Genomic DNA, 19,374 nt, shown 5'->3' on the forward strand with positions numbered 1-19,374 from the left:
ATCTATGGTCTTGAGGGGAGGGGGTGAGGAGGGGGTATTGGGGGGAGGGAGGGAGGGTAGCTGAAAAGGGGGGGGTGTAGGGGAGAAGGAGGAGGGATGTAGGGGAAAAAGACGGGTGTAGGGAGGCAGTCTTGGCTTCTCCAAAACCCTCCTTACCGAAAATAAAATGAAACTATATATATTCACCACAAATTAAACTACCTTGAGGTTATCTTGAGATGATTTCGGGGCTTTTTTTAGTGTCCCCGCGGCCCGGTCCTCGACCAGGCCTCCACCCCCAGGAAGCAGCCCGTGACAGCTGACTAACACCCAGGTACCTATTTTACTGCTAGGTAACAGGGGCATAGGGTGAAAGAAACTCTGCCCAATGTTTCTCGCCGGCGCCTGGGATCGAACCCAGGACCACAGGATCACAAGTCCAGCGTGCTGTCCGCTCGGCCGACCGGCTCCCCTGGAACCTGGAATAGTTTCATGTACAACCCTCCCAACACTGCATTAACTGCTTTAATATAACATTATTTGTGCTTTTAATATTTAATTATTCTAACAAAATCCAAATTTCATGCAATACTAAATGGTTTTTGACCCAACGCAGAAATGGTAAATATAATTAGACATACCAGACACACACATTTCTAATTTCACCGCAAATCTTCCACTCCTCTCCAAGATTAAATTCCTCCTCGTAAGGCGTGAAACTCCGTCTAGGGGGTACAATTGTAAGCATTTTGAGAATCAGCTTTAAAAATTCGTGATCAAATTATGAATACGATTATATGCGGCCTTCTACAGGATGCAATCTGTTGTTATTGTTTTAGATTTAGCTACTAGAAATGAAGAGTCCATGTAGCACGGGCTATGGTGAGCCCGGAAAGGATGCAATCCTTCAACAGTTGCTTTAAAGTCCCGGGTGTTTGACTGCAGGTGAAGAGGTATTAGATGAATAGGTACATCAGGTGAAAGGAAACGTGTCTACAACTTTGTGTCCTACCCGGGGAACCGAACCCGGGTCATACAGTTCTGCATCGATGTTAGAACACTGTGCTATAGGTTCCATTATGTTGAACAATTTGAATGGTTCTCACTCTGAAAAGGGTGACCTCGCGAGAGCCATTTCTCCTGCAGACTATTTGCTAGCTAAACCATTATAATAGTGTAATGGGCACAGCAAGAACAGGTACATACATTAATGGTACTATATCCGCCACCCGTGTCACCCCTTAACACACACACACACACACACACACACACACACACACACACACACACACACACACACACACACACACACAGGGGGGGCCTCGTAGCCTGGTGGATAGCGCGCAGGACTCGTAATTCTGTGGCGCGGGTTCGATTCCCGCACGAGGCAGAAATAAATGGGCAAAGTTTCTTTCACCCTAAGTGCCCCTGTTACCTAGCAGTAAATAGGTACCTGGGAGTTAGTCAGCTGTCACGGGCTGCATCCTGGGATGTGTGTGTGTGTGTGTGTGGTGTGGGGAAAAAAAAGTAGTTAGTAGTTAGTAAACAGTTGATTGACAGTCAAGAGGCGGGCCGAAAGTGCAAAGCTCAACCCCCGCAAAACACAACTAGTAAACAACTAGTAAACACACACACACACACACACACACACACACACACACACACACACACACACACACACACACACACACACACACACACACACACACACACACGCACGCACACGCACACTTGGCACAACGCAGTAACGACCACATCAAACACAACCCCCCATCACAGCTTCTCCAGCTTAAAGGAGAAATATTAAAACAAGTGTTAGGGGGGGTACAGGCGATGATTTCCTTCATATGGGCAAACACGAGACGCGTCACTTCAGAGCAGGCAGGTAGGGACAGCACTTCAGAGCAGGCAGGTAGGGACAGCACTTCAGAGCAGGCAGGTAGGGACAGCACTTCAGAGCAGGCAGATAGGGACAGCACTTCAGAGCAGGCAGATAGGGACAGCACTTCAGAGCAGGCAGATAGGGACAGCACTTCAGAGCAGGCAGGTAGGGACAGCACTTCAGAGCAGGCAGGTAGGGACAGCACTTCAGAGCAGGCAGGTAGGGACAGCACTTCAGAGCAGGCAGATAGGGACAGCACTTCAGAGCAGGCAGGTAGGGACAGCACTTCAGAGCAGGCAGGTAGGGACAGCACTTCAGAGCAGGCAGGTAGGGACAGCACTTCAGAGCAGACAGGTAGGGACAGCACTTCAGAGCAGGCAGGTAGGGACAGCACTTCAGAGCAGGCAGATAGGGACAGCACTTCAGAGCAGGCAGGTAGGGACAGCACTTCAGAGCAGACAGGTAGGGACAGCACTTCAGAGCAGGCAGATAGGGACAGCACTTCAGAGCAGGCAGGTAGGGACAGCACTTCAGAGCAGGCAGGTAGGGACAGCACTTCAGAGCAGGCAGGTAGGGACAGCACTTCAGAGCAGGCAGGTAGGGACAGCACTTCAGAGCAGGCAGGTAGGGACAGCACTTCAGAGCAGGCAGGTAGGGACAGCACTTCAGAGCACACAGGTAGGGACAGCACTTCAGAGCAGGCAGATAGGGACAGCACTTCAGAGCAGACAGGTAGGGACAGCACTTCACAGCAGGCAGGTAGGGACAGCACTTCACAGCAGGCAGGTAGGGACAGCACTTCACAGCAGGCAGGTAGGGACAGCACTTCACAGCAGGCAGGTAGGGACAGCACTTCAGAGCAGACAGGTAGGGACAGCACTTCACAGCAGGCAGGTAGGGACAGCACTTCAGAGCAGGCAGATAGGGACAGCACTTCAGAGCAGGCAGATAAGGACAGCACTTCAGAGCAGGCAGATAAGGACAGCACTTCAGAGCAGGCAGATAGGGACAGCACTTCAGAGCAGACAGGTAGGGACAGCACTTCAGAGCAGGCAGGTAGGGACAGCACTTCAGAGCAGGCAGATAGGGACAGCACTTCAGAGCAGGCAGATAGGGACAGCACTTCAGAGCAGACAGGTAGGGACAGCACTTCACAGCAGGCAGGTAGGGACAGCACTTCAGAGCAGGCAGGTAGGGACAGCACTTCAGAGCAGGCAGGTAGGGACAGCACTTCAGAGCAGGCAGATAGGGACAGCACTTCAGAGCAGGCAGGTAGGGACAGCACTTCAGAGCAGGCAGGTAGGGACAGCACTTCAGAGCAGGCAGGTAGGGACAGCACTTCAGAGCAGGCAGGTAGGGACAGCACTTCAGAGCAGGCAGATAGGGACAGCACTTCAGAGCAGGCAGGTAGGGACAGCACTTCAGAGCAGGCAGGTAGGGACAGCACTTCAGAGCAGGCAGATAGGGACAGCACTTCAGAGCAGACAGGTAGGGACAGCACTTCAGAGCAGGCAGATAGACACAACACTTCAGAGCAGGCAGATAGGGACAGCACTTCAGAGCAGGCAGATAGGGACAGCACTTCAGAGCAGGCAGGTAGGGACAGCACTTCAGAGCAGGCAGGTAGGGACAGCACTTCAGAGCAGGCAGGTAGGGACAGCACTTCAGAGCAGGCAGGTAGGGACAGCCAGCGGTTCAAATGATCAAGTATCACCATCAGATATTTCAAGAACCTCCCAGCCTCCCGCCAATCCCATCCTCTCCATGTGTCACTCCGTAAAAAATCCATCCTCCTAACCTCATCTGAAACGGACGAACCCAAGCAACCCACTCAACATATCAAGTCCATTGCCCAGAAAACGTAAGATATGTGTGACCCGTGACTCTCTTTATAGTAGGCTGTGTTTGTAACGTTGGTCACCATAGCGTAACACAACGCGGCCTATCATTTGAGACGAAGGGTTGCCCTCTATATGGGAGGGGGGGGGGGAAGATTCTATGGGGAGGTTCAGGTTCGACAGTAACGAGGTATTGTGTGTGTCTCACCTTCCCGGCCACCTGAGGGTAGGTAACGTAAATCATTCGACGCACGCCTCGTACCTTTGCCTCTGGGGTAAGCGCCCCATGCCCCCAGAAGCGCCTCCAGGGGCATATGGGGGCCTAGGGTGGCTATCGACTTATTCTTCATCAACTCGTGAACGTTTGATGATATTTGTTGGTGGTTGAGATCCACATCCACATCCACACACACACACACACACACACACACACATGGCAGGTGTGTGTGTGTGTGATCTGTGATCTATCATCTCTTCCCTTCCCACACGAGGCAGAAACAAATGCGCAAAGTTTCTTTCGCCCTAAGTGCCCTTGTTACCTAGCAGTAAATGGGTACCTGGGAGTTGGTCAGCTGTCACGGGCTGCTTCCTGGGGTGTGTGTGTGTGTGGTGTGAAAAAAAAGTAGTTAGTAAACAGTTGATTGACAGTTGAGAGGCGGGCCGAAAGAGCAAAGCTCAACCGCCGCAAACACAACTAGTAAACAACTAGTAAACACACACACACACACACACACACACACACACACACACACACACACACACACACACACACACACACACACACGTGCGGGCATCTCCTCCTCCACACATGCTCATCACATACAGACAAATCCTGTAACCATATTATCAACAAGACACATTAATCCCCATCACCATACATCACAGGTGTCCGGCCCAACACGGGGGAGATGCCAGCGGCTGACAAGCGAGGTGCGCACTGCCAGGCTTCTTAATTGTAACGTTTCGCTTTCTGCTGAGAATAACGGGTTTAAGAGAAGAGATTTTGCTTTAAGTCACATTCACTAATACTCCTGAGGGGGAGTAAGTCCAGGCTTGGACCTGCTCCCTGTCCAGGCTTGGACCTGCTCCGTGTCCAGGCTTGGACCTGCTCCCTGTCCAGGCTTGGACCTGCTCCGTGTCCAGGCTTGGACCTGCTCCCTGTCCAGGCTTGGACCTGCTCCGTGTCCAGGCTTGGACCTGCTCCGTGTCCAGGCTTGGACCTGCTCCGTGTCCAGGCTTGGACCTGCTCCGTGTCCAGGCTTGGACCTGCTCCGTGTCCAGGCTTGGACCTGCTCCGTGTCCAGGCTTGGACCTGCTCCGTGTCCAGGCTTGGACCTGCTCCGTGTCCAGGCTTGGACCTGCTCCGTGTCCAGGCTTGGACCTGCTCCGTGTCCAGGCTTGGACCTGCTCCCTGTCCAGGCTTGGACCTGCTCCGTGTCCAGGCTTGGACCTGCTCCCTGTCCAGGCTTGGACCTGCTCCGTGTCCAGGCTTGGACCTGCTCCGTGTCCAGGCTTGGACCTGCTCCGTGTCCAGGCTTGGACCTGCTCCCTGTCCAGGCTTGGACCTGCTCCGTGTCCAGGCTTGGACCTGCTCCGTGTCCAGGCTTGGACCTGCTCCGTGTCCAGGCTTGGACCTGCTCCGTGTCCAGGCTTGGACCTGCTCCGTGTCCAGGCTTGGACCTGCTCCGTGTCCAGGCTTGGACCTGCTCCGTGTCCAGGCTTGGACCTGCTCCGTGTCCAGGCTTGGACCTGCTCCGTGTCCAGGCTTGGACCTGCTCCGTGTCCAGGCTTGGACCTGCTCCGTGTCCAGGCTTGGACCTGCTCCGTGTCCAGGCTTGGACCTGCTCCGTGTCCAGGCTTGGACAAGGAACAAGTCGAAGCGCTACCTCCTCGTGGTGTTCCGTAAGTCACACCCAACACCCAAACAACACACCCAACACCCAAACAACACACCCAAACAACACACCCAACACCCAAACAATACACCCAAACAACACACCCAACACCCAAACAACACACCCAACACCCAAACAATACACCCAAACAACACACCCAACACCCAAACAATACACCCAAACAACACACCCAACACCCAAACAATACACCCAAACAACACACCCAACACCCAAACAACACACCCAACACCCAAACAACACACCCAACACCCAAACAACACACCCAACACCCAAACAACACACCCAACACCCAAACAACACACCCAACACCCAAACAACACACCCAACACCCAAACAATACACCCAAACAACACACCCAACACCCAAACAATACACCCAAACAACACACCCAACACCCAAACAACACACCCAACACCCACACAACACACCCAACACCCAAACAACACACCCAACACCCAAACAACACACCCAAACAACACACCCAACACCCAAACAACACACCCAACACCCAAACAACACACTCAACACCCACACAACACACCCAACACCCAAACAACACACTCAACACCCAAACAACACACTCAACACCCAAACAACACACCCAACACCCAAACAACACACCCAACACCCACACAACACACAAATATCACACACTATACATGGCGATCAATTACCTACCGGGAATCACTTCCTGAACCAAGAGACTCAATTACCCAACACCTTCTCCCACCATACTCTTCCAAGCTGCGACCCCCACCGCAAGAAGCGTTCATACATTTTAACCCACTCTGTATTCAAAATGTGTATTTTCATGCGATAATTGTATTATATATTATAACTATATGTGTTCAGTTAGGCCTAAGTGAGGTTTGGTGAGGTGTTTGGGTTCTGTTAATTATTTGTACTTACAAAATGTGGGTAAAGGATTATTGGTGGTTCTTATCCAGCCGCTAACTACCCCTAACCCCCTTCCTAGTTGCGTCTTAAGCAATCTGTCCGCAGGAAACCCGTCCACAGGCAACCCGTTCTCAGGCAACCCGTTCTCAGGCAACCCGTTCTCAGGCAACCCGTTCTCAGGCAACCCGTCCACAGGCATCTAGTCCGCAGGCAACCCGTCCTCAGGCAACCTGTCCTCAGGCAACCCGTCCTCAGGCAACCCGTCCTCAGGCAACCCGTTCTCAGCCAACCCGTTCTCAGCCAACCCGTTCTCAGCCAACCCGTTCTCACACAACCCGTCCACGGGCAACCCGTCCACAGGCAACCCGTCCACAGGCAACCCGTCCTCAGTAGGTCTACACACACTACAACACCTGTGGCTTAATCTGTCATCTCTAACACCTGCAATTTTCGTATTAACATCCTGCACGTGCAACTATGTGCAAATACCCGAACCTAACCATAAATGTTTACAGAATAATAAAAATGAGTATTGCTATGATATTTTTATTTCTTTATTAATAATAACGATTATTTAAATTTCATAATTTTATTATAATTTTATAATAAAACGCGAAAATAAACCGATTGTGTCTTGCATGACGATGGGGGGATTAACGAGTCTTGCATGACGATGGGGGGATTAACGAGTCTTGCATGACGATGGGGGGATTAACGAGTCTTGCATGACGATGGGGGGATTAACGAGTCTTGCATGACGATGGGGGGATTAACGAGTCTTGCATGACGATGGGGGGATTAACGAGTCTTGCATGACGATGGGGGGATTAACGAGTCTTGCATGACGATGGGGGGATTAACGAGTCTTGCATGACGATGGGGGGATTAACGAGTCTTGCATGACGATGGGGGGATTAACGAGTCTTGCATGACGATGGGGGGGATTAACGAGTCTTGCATGACGATGGGCGGATTAACGAGTCTTGCATGACGATGGGGGGGATTAACGAGTCTTGCATGACGATGGGGGGATTAACGAGTCTTGCATGACGATGGGGGGGATTAACGAGTCTTGCATGACGATGGGGGGATTAACGAGTCTTGCATGACGATGGGGGGATTAACGAGTCTTGCATGACGATGGGGGGGATTAACGAGTCTTGCATGACGATGGGGGGATTAACGAGTCTTGCATGACGATGGGGGGATTAAAGAGTCTTGCATGACGATGGGGGGATTAACGAGTCTTGCATGACGATGGGGGGATTAACGAGTCTTGCATGACGATGGGGGGATTAACGAGTCTTGCATGACGATGGGGGGATTAACGAGTCTTGCATGACGATGGGGGGATTAACGAGTCTTGCATGACGATGGGGGGATTAAAGAGTCTTGCATGACGATGGGGGATTAACGAGTCTTGCATGACGATGGGGGGATTAACGAGTCTTGCATGACGATGGGGGGATTAACGAGTCTTGCATGACGATGGGGGGATTAACGAGTCTTGCATGACGATGGGGGGATTAACGAGTCTTGCATGACGATGGGGGGGATTAACGAGTCTTGCATGACGATGGGGGGATTAACGAGTCTTGCATGACGATGGGGGGATTAAAGAGTCTTGCATGACGATGGGGGGATTAACGAGTCTTGCATGACGATGGGGGGATTAACGAGTCTTGCATGACGATGGGGGGATTAACGAGTCTTGCATGACGATGGGGGGATTAACGAGTCTTGCATGACGATGGGGGGATTAACGAGTCTTGCATGACGATGGGGGGATTAACGAGTCTTGCATGACGATGGGTGGATTAACGAGTCTTGCATGACGATGGGGGGATTAACGAGTCTTGCATGACGATGGGGGATTAACGAGTCTTGCATGACGATGGGGGGATTAACGAGTCTTGCATGACGATGGGGGGATTAACGAGTCTTGCATGACGATGGGGGGATTAACGAGTCTTGCATGACGATGGGGGGATTAACGAGTCTTGCATGACGATGGGGGGATTAACGAGTCTTGCATGATGATGGGGGGATTAACGAGTCTTGCATGACGATGGGGGGATTAACGAGTCTTGCATGACGATGGGGGGATTAACGAGTCTTGCATGATGATGGGGGGATTAACGAGTCTTGCATGACGATGGGGGGATTAACGAGTCTTGCATGACGATGGGGGGGATTAACGAGTCTTGCATGACGATGGGGGGATTAACGAGTCTTGCATGACGATGGGGGGATTAACGAGTCTTGCATGACGATGGGGGGATTAACGAGTCTTGCATGACGATGGGGGGATTAACGAGTCTTGCATGACGATGGGGGGGATTAACGAGTCTTGCATGACGATGGGGGGATTAACGAGTCTTGCATGACGATGGGGGGGATTAACGAGTCTTGCATGACGATGGGCGGATTAACGAGTCTTGCATGACGATGGGGGGGATTAACGAGTCTTGCATGACGATGGGGGGATTAACGAGTCTTGCATGACGATGGGGGGGATTAACGAGTCTTGCATGACGATGGGGGGATTAACGAGTCTTGCATGACGATGGGGGGATTAACGAGTCTTGCATGACGATGGGGGGGATTAACGAGTCTTGCATGACGATGGGGGGGATTAACGAGTCTTGCATGACGATGGGGGGATTAAAGAGTCTTGCATGACGATGGGGGGATTAACGAGTCTTGCATGACGATGGGGGGATTAACGAGTCTTGCATGACGATGGGGGGATTAACGAGTCTTGCATGACGATGGGGGGATTAACGAGTCTTGCATGACGATGGGGGGATTAAAGAGTCTTGCATGACGATGGGGGGATTAACGAGTCTTGCATGACGATGGGGGGATTAACGAGTCTTGCATGATGATGGGGGGATTAACGAGTCTTGCATGACGATGGGGGGATTAACGAGTCTTGCATGACGATGGGGGATTAACGAGTCTTGCATGACGATGGGGGGGATTAACGAGTCTTGCATGACGATGGGGGGATTAACGAGTCTTGCATGACGATGGGGGGATTAAAGAGTCTTGCATGACGATGGGGGGATTAACGAGTCTTGCATGACGATGGGGGGATTAACGAGTCTTGCATGACGATGGGGGGATTAACGAGTCTTGCATGACGATGGGGGGATTAACGAGTCTTGCATGACGATGGGGGGATTAACGAGTCTTGCATGACGATGGGGGGATTAACGAGTCTTGCATGACGATGGGTGGATTAACGAGTCTTGCATGACGATGGGGGGATTAACGAGTCTTGCATGACGATGGGGGGATTAACGAGTCTTGCATGACGATGGGGGGATTAACGAGTCTTGCATGACGATGGGGGGATTAACGAGTCTTGCATGACGATGGGGGGATTAACGAGTCTTGCATGACGATGGGGGGATTAACGAGTCTTGCATGACGATGGGGGGATTAACGAGTCTTGCATGACGATGGGGGGATTAACGAGTCTTGCATGACGATGGGGGGATTAACGAGTCTTGCATGACGATGGGGGGATTAACGAGTCTTGCATGACGATGGGGGGATTAACGAGTCTTGCATGACGATGGGTGGATTAAACGAGTCTTGCATGACGATGGGTGGATTAACGAGTCTTGCATGAAGATGGGGGGATTAACGAGTCTTGCATGATGATGGGGGGGATTAACGAGTCTTGCATGATGATGGGGGGATTAACGAGTCTTCCATGACGATGGGTGGATTAACGAGTCTTGCATGACGATGGGTGGATTAACGAGTCTTGCATGAAGATGGGGGGATTAACGAGTCTTGCATGAAGATGGGGGGATTAACGAGTCTTGCATGAAGATGGGGGGATTAACGAGTCTTGCATAATGATGGGGGGATTAACGAGTCTTGCATGATGATGGGTGGATTAACGAGTCTTGCATGATGATGGGGGGATTAACGAGTCTTGCATGACGATGGAGGGATTAACGAGTCTTGCATGATGATGGGGGGAATTAACGAGTCTTGCATGACGATGGGTGGATTAACGAGTCTTGCATGACGATGGGGGGGATTAACGAGTCTTGCATGATGATGGGGGGATTAACGAGTCTTGCATGACGATGGAGGGATTAACGAGTCTTGCATGACGATGGGGGGATTAACGAGTCTTGCATGACGATGGGTGGATTAACGAGTCTTGCATGACGATGGGGGGATTAACGAGTCTTGCATGACGATGGGTGGATTAACGAGTCTTGCATGATGATGGGTGGATTAACGAGTCTTGCATGACGATGGGGGGATTAACGAGTCTTGCATGACGATGGGGGGATTAACGAGTCTTGCATGACGATGGGGGGATTAACGAGTCTTGCATGACGATGGGTGGATTAACGAGTCTTGCACGACCCTTCCTCGTCACTCGTCTGGCGTACTATGTTCCGGTTCCCGTTTTCTTTGATATGCTGCTCGGCTATGTGGTATGCTGAATGTTATTCTGATATACTTACTGTTCGCCTATATCATACGCTGTTTGCCCTATACAGCATGCTGCTTGCCTATATAGTATGCTGCTCGTGTATAGCGTATGCTGTTCGTCTGTATGGTATGCTGTTATCTTGTCTAATAATATATACTTATCTTACTGGCGTAGTGTTCGAAATTTCTAGCCCGTTCGGAATATATATCAAACAACGGTTTCTTTATCTACTTGCCTAGGCTTCCGGGGGTCATTGGTAACGTCTTTTGCTTACCTGAAGAATACAAAATAAAATTATTAGTTAACTGCAGGCGATGAGTCACAATAACGTGGCTGAAGTAGTTTGACCAGACCACACACTAGAAGGTGAAGGGACGACGACGTTCCGGTCCGTCCTGGACCATTCTCCAAGGACAATCGACTTGAAAATGGTCAGGACGGACAGAAACGTCGTCGTCCCTTCAGCTTCTAGTGTGTGGTCTGGTCAAATTATTAGTTAAACTGGCTATCGCATTATGGCTATCGAGGGAGGACCCACCTGTTTCCTTATCGCAGTACATCGCACGATAATCAATGGCATTACGTAGCTATAGAATATAACGTTTAATACAAGAGGCATTAGAGCAGGATAGTGCTTAATATTTACTGCCACACAAGACAGTGAGAATGTGTGCTCACATGCACTTACCCAAAAGATTAAATGACAGTTTTGTGCGCACACACACACACATATATATATATATATATATATTATATATATATATATATATATGTTCCTCACGTATATATATTGTGTTCCTCACGTGTGCCCCAAAGAATGAGGTGATTTGGTAAAATGCTATGCCCAAGATAACTATCCGAGTGCCGGCGGTGGGGTGGTTCATATAGCCTCGGCTATCACCTCATTTTGTCCGGTTGTGATGGTCAAGTGGATTAAGGCGTCTTGTACATACCAGTTGCGTTGCTTCTGGGAGTATGGGTTCGAGTCACTTCTGGGGTGTGAGTTTTCAGTTGCATATGTCCTGGGGACCATTCAGGCTTGTTCGCATTTGTGTTTCCTCACGTGTGCCCCAAAGAATGAGGTGATTTGGTAAAATGCTATGCCCAAGATAACTATCCGAGTGCCGGCGGTGGGGTGGTTCATATAGCCTCGGCTATCACCTCATTTTGTCCGGTCGTGATGGTCAAGTGGATTAAGGCGTCTTGTACATACCAGTTGCGTTGCTTCTGGGAGTATGGGTTCGAGTCACTTCTGGGGTGTGAGTTTTTCAGTTGCATATGTCCTGGGGACCATTCAGGCTTGTTCGCATTTGTGTTCCTCACGTGTGCCCCAAAGAATGAGGTGATTTGGTAAAATGCTATGCCCAAGATAACTATCCGAGTGCCGGCGGTGGGGTGGTTCATATAGCCTCGGCTATCACCTCATTTTGTCCGGTCGTGATGGTCAAGTGGATTAAGGCGTCTTGTACATACCAGTTGCGTTGCTTCTGGGAGTATGGGTTCGAGTCACTTCTGGGGTGTGAGTTTTCAGTTGCATATGTCCTGGGGACCATTTCAGGCTTGTTCGCATTTGTGTTCCTCACGTGTGCCCCAAAGAATGAGGTGATTTGGTAAAATGCTATGCCCAAGATAAACTATCCGAGTGCCGGCGGTGGGGTGGTCATATAGCCTCGGCTATCACCTCATTTTGTCCGGTCGTGTGATGGTCAAGTGGATTAAGGCGTCTTGTACATACCAGTTGCGTTGCTTCTGGGAGTATGGGTTCGAGTCACTTCTGGGGTGTGAGTTTTCAGTTGCATATGTCCTGGGGACCATTCAGGCTTGTTCGCATTTGTGTTCCTCACGTGTGCCCCAAAGAATGAGGTGATTTGGTAAAATGCTATGCCCAAGATAACTATCCGAGTGCCGGCGGTGGGGTGGTTCATATAGCCTCGGCTATCACCTCATTTTGTCCGGTCGTGATGGTCAAGTTGGATTAAGGCGTCTTGTACATACCAGTTGCGTTGCTTCTGGGAGTATGGGTTCGAGTCACTTCTGGGGTGTGAGTTTTCAGTTATATATATATATATATATATATATATATATATATATATATATATATATATATATATATATATATATATATATATATATATGTGTGTGTGTACTCACCTATTTGTGCTTGCAGGATCGAGCATTGACTCTTGGATCCCGCATCCTTGGATCCTTGGATCCTTGTGTGTGTGTGTGTGTGTGTGTGTGTGTGTGTGTGTGTGTGTGTGTGTGTGTGTGTGTGTGTGTGTGTACTGTTCTGCATTCGGGAAGCAGTATTATGTATCAATGCGTGTCGTAATCTGTATATATGTATAAAATGCTCCGAATACCTGAGGCAGTGTTAGGTATACAAGCGTGTCATTTTGTGTGTAGTACGCTGTATACTTGCATATACAGTGATCTATACAGGTGTACACTTCTCCCTATACATGAACATACAATACATCAAATTCACGCGTGTACATTGGTCCGTATAGACGTGTGTACTACGCTGTAGAATTAATAACACTCCATTTATCGAGGATGACCAATACTTCCAATAGAAGTATATGTAGAAACTACAGTAGTAGTAGTAGTAGTAGTGATAAAAAAAGTAAGAAAAAAAGTAAGTAAGAGAAGTAAGAAAAAAAGTTGCATTATACTTACACAGCTGGAGGTGTCCCGTCCAGGAAGTGTCATCACCCCCCTACCACCTGCTTGACAGACCTGTCAAGTCTAGGCATTGTAATCAAGTCCCTTGCCTCTGACAGCCCTGTTCTGTCATAATAATGCCATCAACCCTCTAACCCCTGGTAAACAGACCTAGCTGTCAAGTCTAGTCATTGTAATCAAGCCCCTTGCCTCTGATTGACAGACCTGTCATAATAATGTCATCAATCCCCCTACCCCTAATTGACATACCTCTCCCGTCGTAATATTACCATCAATCCCCCCCTTGATTGACAGACACCTTCATTAGGGTGACGACCAACACAAGTCACCCATCCTGCCTGTCGCTCCCTCACCATCAATATGGTGACGTCATCAATCTCCCCGGCCAGGTGTGGTAGTGTGGGTGTTCTCACTACGTCGTGAACATGTGTCGCTGGCGCCCTGCGTGTGTTTAACACCGTGTCTTGCAGGGTTACTATGCCAGGTGTGGAGCTGGGTGTGGAATGATTACCAAGTTTCTTGCTAGTAATAACACCTTGTGTGTTATGCAGGACCCATCACGTGTGCAGACACCAACGCCACATATACAACACACCACCCCCACCCCCCATCTTGCCCACACCACTGATACAAAGCCTCTTGTGTCTACGGGCTATTCATGCCCGTGCCACCTCTTGGGTGGCAGGCGATGAGTCACAATAACGAGGCTGAAGTATGTTGACCAGACCACACACTAGAAGTTGAAGGGGACGACGACGTTTCGGTCCGTCCTGGACCATTCTCAAGTCGATTGATTGATCTTGGGTGGGCCTTAATCTTCATCAATCAATCTACGCTTACAGTCACTCAGCCCCATAAGATCGAACCCGTGCCAACTACCACACACTACAGTTACGGTTTAATCACCAGCATCTTAAATTATTACAGTTTGTTGTGTGACGTTTTATGTTAATCTCATCACATATACTTTATGTTCTATGTTTTAAAATGGTGGATCTGAAAACATATAGAAGTAAATATATAAATAACATATAAGTAAATATATAAGTAAATAAGTAATATATAAGTAATATCAAGCGGATTAGGCGCCCTGTAGTTACCAGTTGCGTTGCTCCTGGGAGTATGGGTTCGAGTCACTTCTGGGGTGTGAGTTTTCAGTCGCATATAGTCCTGGGGACCATTCAGGCTTGTTCGCACAAGTAAATATATAAATATATATAACATATATAAAAACCAATAGAGGCCTCAATGGAGATATTACGTGACAAAATCACTGAAGTGCGAGTGGTTATGTGAACGAATTATATTGGATGGTTCAAGTTCAAGAATGTTTATTGAGTCTTAAAAAAAATACATCTCAAAGGGATAGCGTAGCTTAGGCTATTTCTACCCCCTTATGGGATGGTCTTTCACGACTCAAGTGCTAGAAGCAACCGGAGGGGAGTAGGCGCTTCTACAGCCCGTCTTCCTGTTTTGGCGGTACTTATAGCAACGAAGAGGACCATTATATGTATATATATATATATATGTATATATATATATATATATATATATATATATATATATATATATATATATATATATATATATATATATATAAGGCACAACTCTCCTAAACACGAGAGTGAAGTATACAACTTTAGAACACTTTCCCACCAGGAGACTCGAACCCTAGCCAGCACAGAAGCCTTCCAGCAACTGGCATAACAGGTACGCCTTAACCCACTCTCACCACCTGCTCAGACCCTAAAAGAGATGGTAATTTCGGAGTATTTATATACTCCAAAGATCACCACCTCCCAAGAGCACTAGAGCAAGTGAGGGGTCATTAATACGTTTTTCATCAAGTCCCTGTTAATATGGGAGAACACTGTGTCTATGCTTAAGGCACAACTCTCCTAAACACGAGAGTGAAGTATACAACTTTAGAACACTTTCCCACCAGGAGACTCGAACCCTAGCCAGCACAGAAGCCTTCCAGCAACTGGCATAACAGGTACGCCTTAACCCACTCCACCACCTGCTCAGACCCTGAAAGAGATGGTAATTTCGGAGTATTTATATACTCCAAAGATCACCACCTCCCAAGAGCACTAGAGCAAGTGAGGGGTCATTAATACGTTTTTTCATCAAGTCCCTGTTAATATGGGAGAACACTGTGTCTATGCTTAAGGCACAACTCTCCTAAACACGAGAGTGAAGTATACAACTTTAGAACACTTTCCCACCAGGAGACTCGAACCCTAGCCAGCACAGAAGCCTTCCAGCAACTGGCATAACAGGTACGCCTTAACCCACTCCACCACCTGCTCAGACCCTAAAAGAGATGGTAATTTCGGAGTATTTATATACTCCAAAGATCACCACCTCCCAAGAGCACTAGAGCAAGTGAGGGGTCATTTATACGTTTTTTCATCAAGTGGGTTAAGGCATACCTGTTATGCCAGTTGCTGGAAGGCTTCTGTGCTGGCTAGGGTTCGAGTCTCCTGGTGGGAAAGTGTTCTAAAGTTGTATACTTCACTCTCGTGTTTAGGAGAGTTGTGCCTTAAGCATAGACACAGTGCTCTCCCATATTAACAGGGATTTGATGAAAAAACGTATAAATGACCCCTCACTTGCTCTAGTGCTCTTGGGAGGTGGTGATCTTTGGAGTATATAAATACTCCAAATACTCTATAAATACATTCACGACTGAGGCCAGTAGGCCGTGGAATCATCAAAAACCTAACTGCAGTTAAGAGACAATTCTAATAAGTGGTTGGCCCGTGGCAGCACTTCCCTGATCAGTTACGAAACTTGTACATCTTTCCTCGCTCTTGGCGACCTTAAATCTGTATCTTATTGAGCAGTTTACGATCTTGGGAGACGTTGCGACATCGTTCTCGAGTCAAGATCATTACTAAGAGGCACTTTGGAGCTCATAAACAGTTTAATAAATGCAAAGTAACCCGAAATGATTGAGGAAAAATGTACAGGTTTCGCAAGTTAAAAGTTCGATGAATCCTGACCCTGGTCTGTAAGTAATTATCAGAGGGCACTAAGCCACCATGGCTATATATAATACTAGGATATAATCCTAGGATAGCACTGGGATAACACTGTAATATCACTGGGATAACACTTTAATAGCACCAGGATATCACTATGATAGCACTGGGATAACACTATAATAGCACCAGGATATCACTATGATAGCACTGGGATAACACTATAATAGCACCAGGATATCACTATGATAGCACTGGGATAACACTATAATAGCACCAGGATATCACTATGATAGCACTGGGATAACACTATAATAGCACCAGGATATCACTATGATAGAACTAAGATAATATTACGAAAGCACAAGGATAACACTGTACTAGGAAAACACTATGATAGCATTAGGATATCACTATGATGGCGTTAGAATAATACTATAATAGCATATTCGATAACAGTATGATAGCACGAGAAATTGTAAATGTACAAAATGCCCGCTGAGGTCTGAGTAAGATCTTTTGTGCCGCCTGAAATCCTTTTTGCGCTACTGCTCACAGAATGAGTACGGGATGCACAATAATCTATAGCCGCCTCTGACAGCATCAAATATACCCTCAACTCTATGGACAGGTCGGTGGAGCGAAGCTCTTCTTTATTACAGGGGTCCGCGTTCGATCCCCCGATGACCCAAGTGGTTGGGCATCGTTCCCTCACTCCTTCCTCATATCGCAGATCCTTGTCCTCATATCCCTTCCAAGTGCTATATAGTCGTATTACCTTAATGCTTTCTCCTGAACCCTTAACCAGCAGGTGACTCAACATAAAGTCTTAAAAGACCACCTCGGATTAGCAAGGCTATCCTATTATCATCCTATTTGCTCAGTTAACTCCTAAGATGCTGCCTCAAGAATGAATTGGCTATAAAAGGCTTTACGACCATCATCAACCGCAGCGTAATTACTAGTTGCCGACGAGTATGAACATCAATACCACCCATGTCGGGACAAGCGCAGCATTAAACCGATTGATAAAGATTAAGTCACACAAGAGGTGGCACGGGCATGAATAGCCCGTAAAGCATCAAGCCCTCCCCACAAACCACTATATATCCATCAGGGAAACATAAGAGTGTCCACGGGAGACATCTCCCGCCACGAAGGGTGCAGCCGCACCTCCACAGATCTCCAGTATCAGCTCTTGATACTGGTAATGGCTCAATAGGGCCACCACTTACGGGCTATTCATGCCCGTGCCACCTTTTGGGTGGCTTAATCTTTATCAATCATCAATAATAGAGTCGGAAATCCAAGTTAGTATAGATGAAGTAGACGGGACAGATCCATTAATGCTCCGCGGACGGAGGGAAAGAAACAATAGAGGAGCGTAATAATGATTGATTGATTGATGAAGAGTAAGCCACCCAAGAGGTGGCACGGGCATGAATAGCCCGTAAGTGGTGGCCCTTTTGAGCCATTACCAGTATCAAGAGCTGATACTGGAGATCTGTGGAGGCGCGACTGCACCCTGCGTGACGGGAGATGTCTCCCGGACCAAGTGGTGACCAGATGGTGATGCTTGGTGAGTGTAATAAGGTGTCAGCATGTTTATATTTCATTAATCATAGACGGGAGAGGTTCGTGTGTGGTGTTTGTTCAGAAGCCCTCGATATCCCAGCCCCTTCTCTCGCATTGTCACTCCGTAAAAAATGCAACCAAACCAGGCTTCGAAAAGCATTTACGCATTTATTGGCGGCACCTGGGGCCAGATTCACGAAAGCACTTACGCAAGCACTTACGAGCCTGTACATCTTTTCTCAATCTTTGACGGCTTTGCTTACAATTATTAAACAGTTAATGAGCTCCGAAGCACCAGGAGGCTGTTTATAACAATAACAACAGTTGATTGGGAAGTTTTCATGCTTGTAAACTGTTTAATAAATGTAACCAAAGCCGTCAAAGATTGAGGAAAGATGTACACGTTCGTAAGTGCTTGCGTAAGTGCTTTAGTGAATCTGGCCCCTGTAAACATATTTTGTCAATCTTTGGCGGCTTTGTTTACACTTTTAAAACAGTTTATGAGCATCCAAAATACCCAGACAATTGTTGTTGCTGATGTAGTTAACAGCTTTCTGGGGCTTCAGAGCTCAAGCATGGTTAAATATGTGTAAACAAAGCCGCCAAAGATTGAGAAAAGATGAAGAAGTTGGTAAGTGTAACTGCTTGATAAATCCTGGTCCTGGGGCCAGATTCACGAAAGCACTTACGCAAATACTTACGAACGTGTACATCTTTCCTCAATCTTTGACGGCTTTGGTTACATTTATTAAACAGTTTACAAGCGTGAAAACTTCCCAATTAACTGTTGTTATTGTTATAAACAGCCTCCTGGTGCTTCGGAGCTCATTAACTGTTTAATAATTGTAAACAAAGCCGCCAAAGATTGAGAAAAGATGTACAGGTTCGTAAGTGCTTGCGTAAGTGCTTTCGTGAATCTGGCCCCAGAAACGTACCAACCCAAGCAACCCACCTAAAGTATGGAGGCGTATTTTGACGCTTTAAAGTGTCATAACGAATTAGTTGACCCCGTTATAAATGCGACGTATTAAGCGATAGGACGGGGGGTCCATTATCCATAAATAAATCATTATTTATTTATGGATGGATTTATTTATGGACAAATTATTTATTTTATTATTTATTTATGGGAAAATTATTTATTTTA

General features: G+C 47.8%; 1 protein-coding gene across 1 annotated transcript; it reads left to right on the top strand.

Annotated features, from left to right (window-relative positions):
* Positions 1-1,812: 1,812 nt before the first annotated feature.
* Positions 1,813-3,564, top strand: LOC138371047 (uncharacterized). The gene has a single exon (XM_069335692.1). The coding sequence runs from the start codon at positions 1,813-1,815 to the stop codon at positions 3,562-3,564; it is 1,752 nt and encodes a 583-aa protein (XP_069191793.1).
* Positions 3,565-19,374: the final 15,810 nt, after the last annotated feature.

The sequence above is a fragment of the Procambarus clarkii genome, chromosome 34 (genome assembly GCF_040958095.1).
Source record: "Procambarus clarkii isolate CNS0578487 chromosome 34, FALCON_Pclarkii_2.0, whole genome shotgun sequence".
Classification (NCBI taxonomy): Eukaryota; Metazoa; Arthropoda; class Malacostraca; order Decapoda; family Cambaridae; genus Procambarus; species Procambarus clarkii.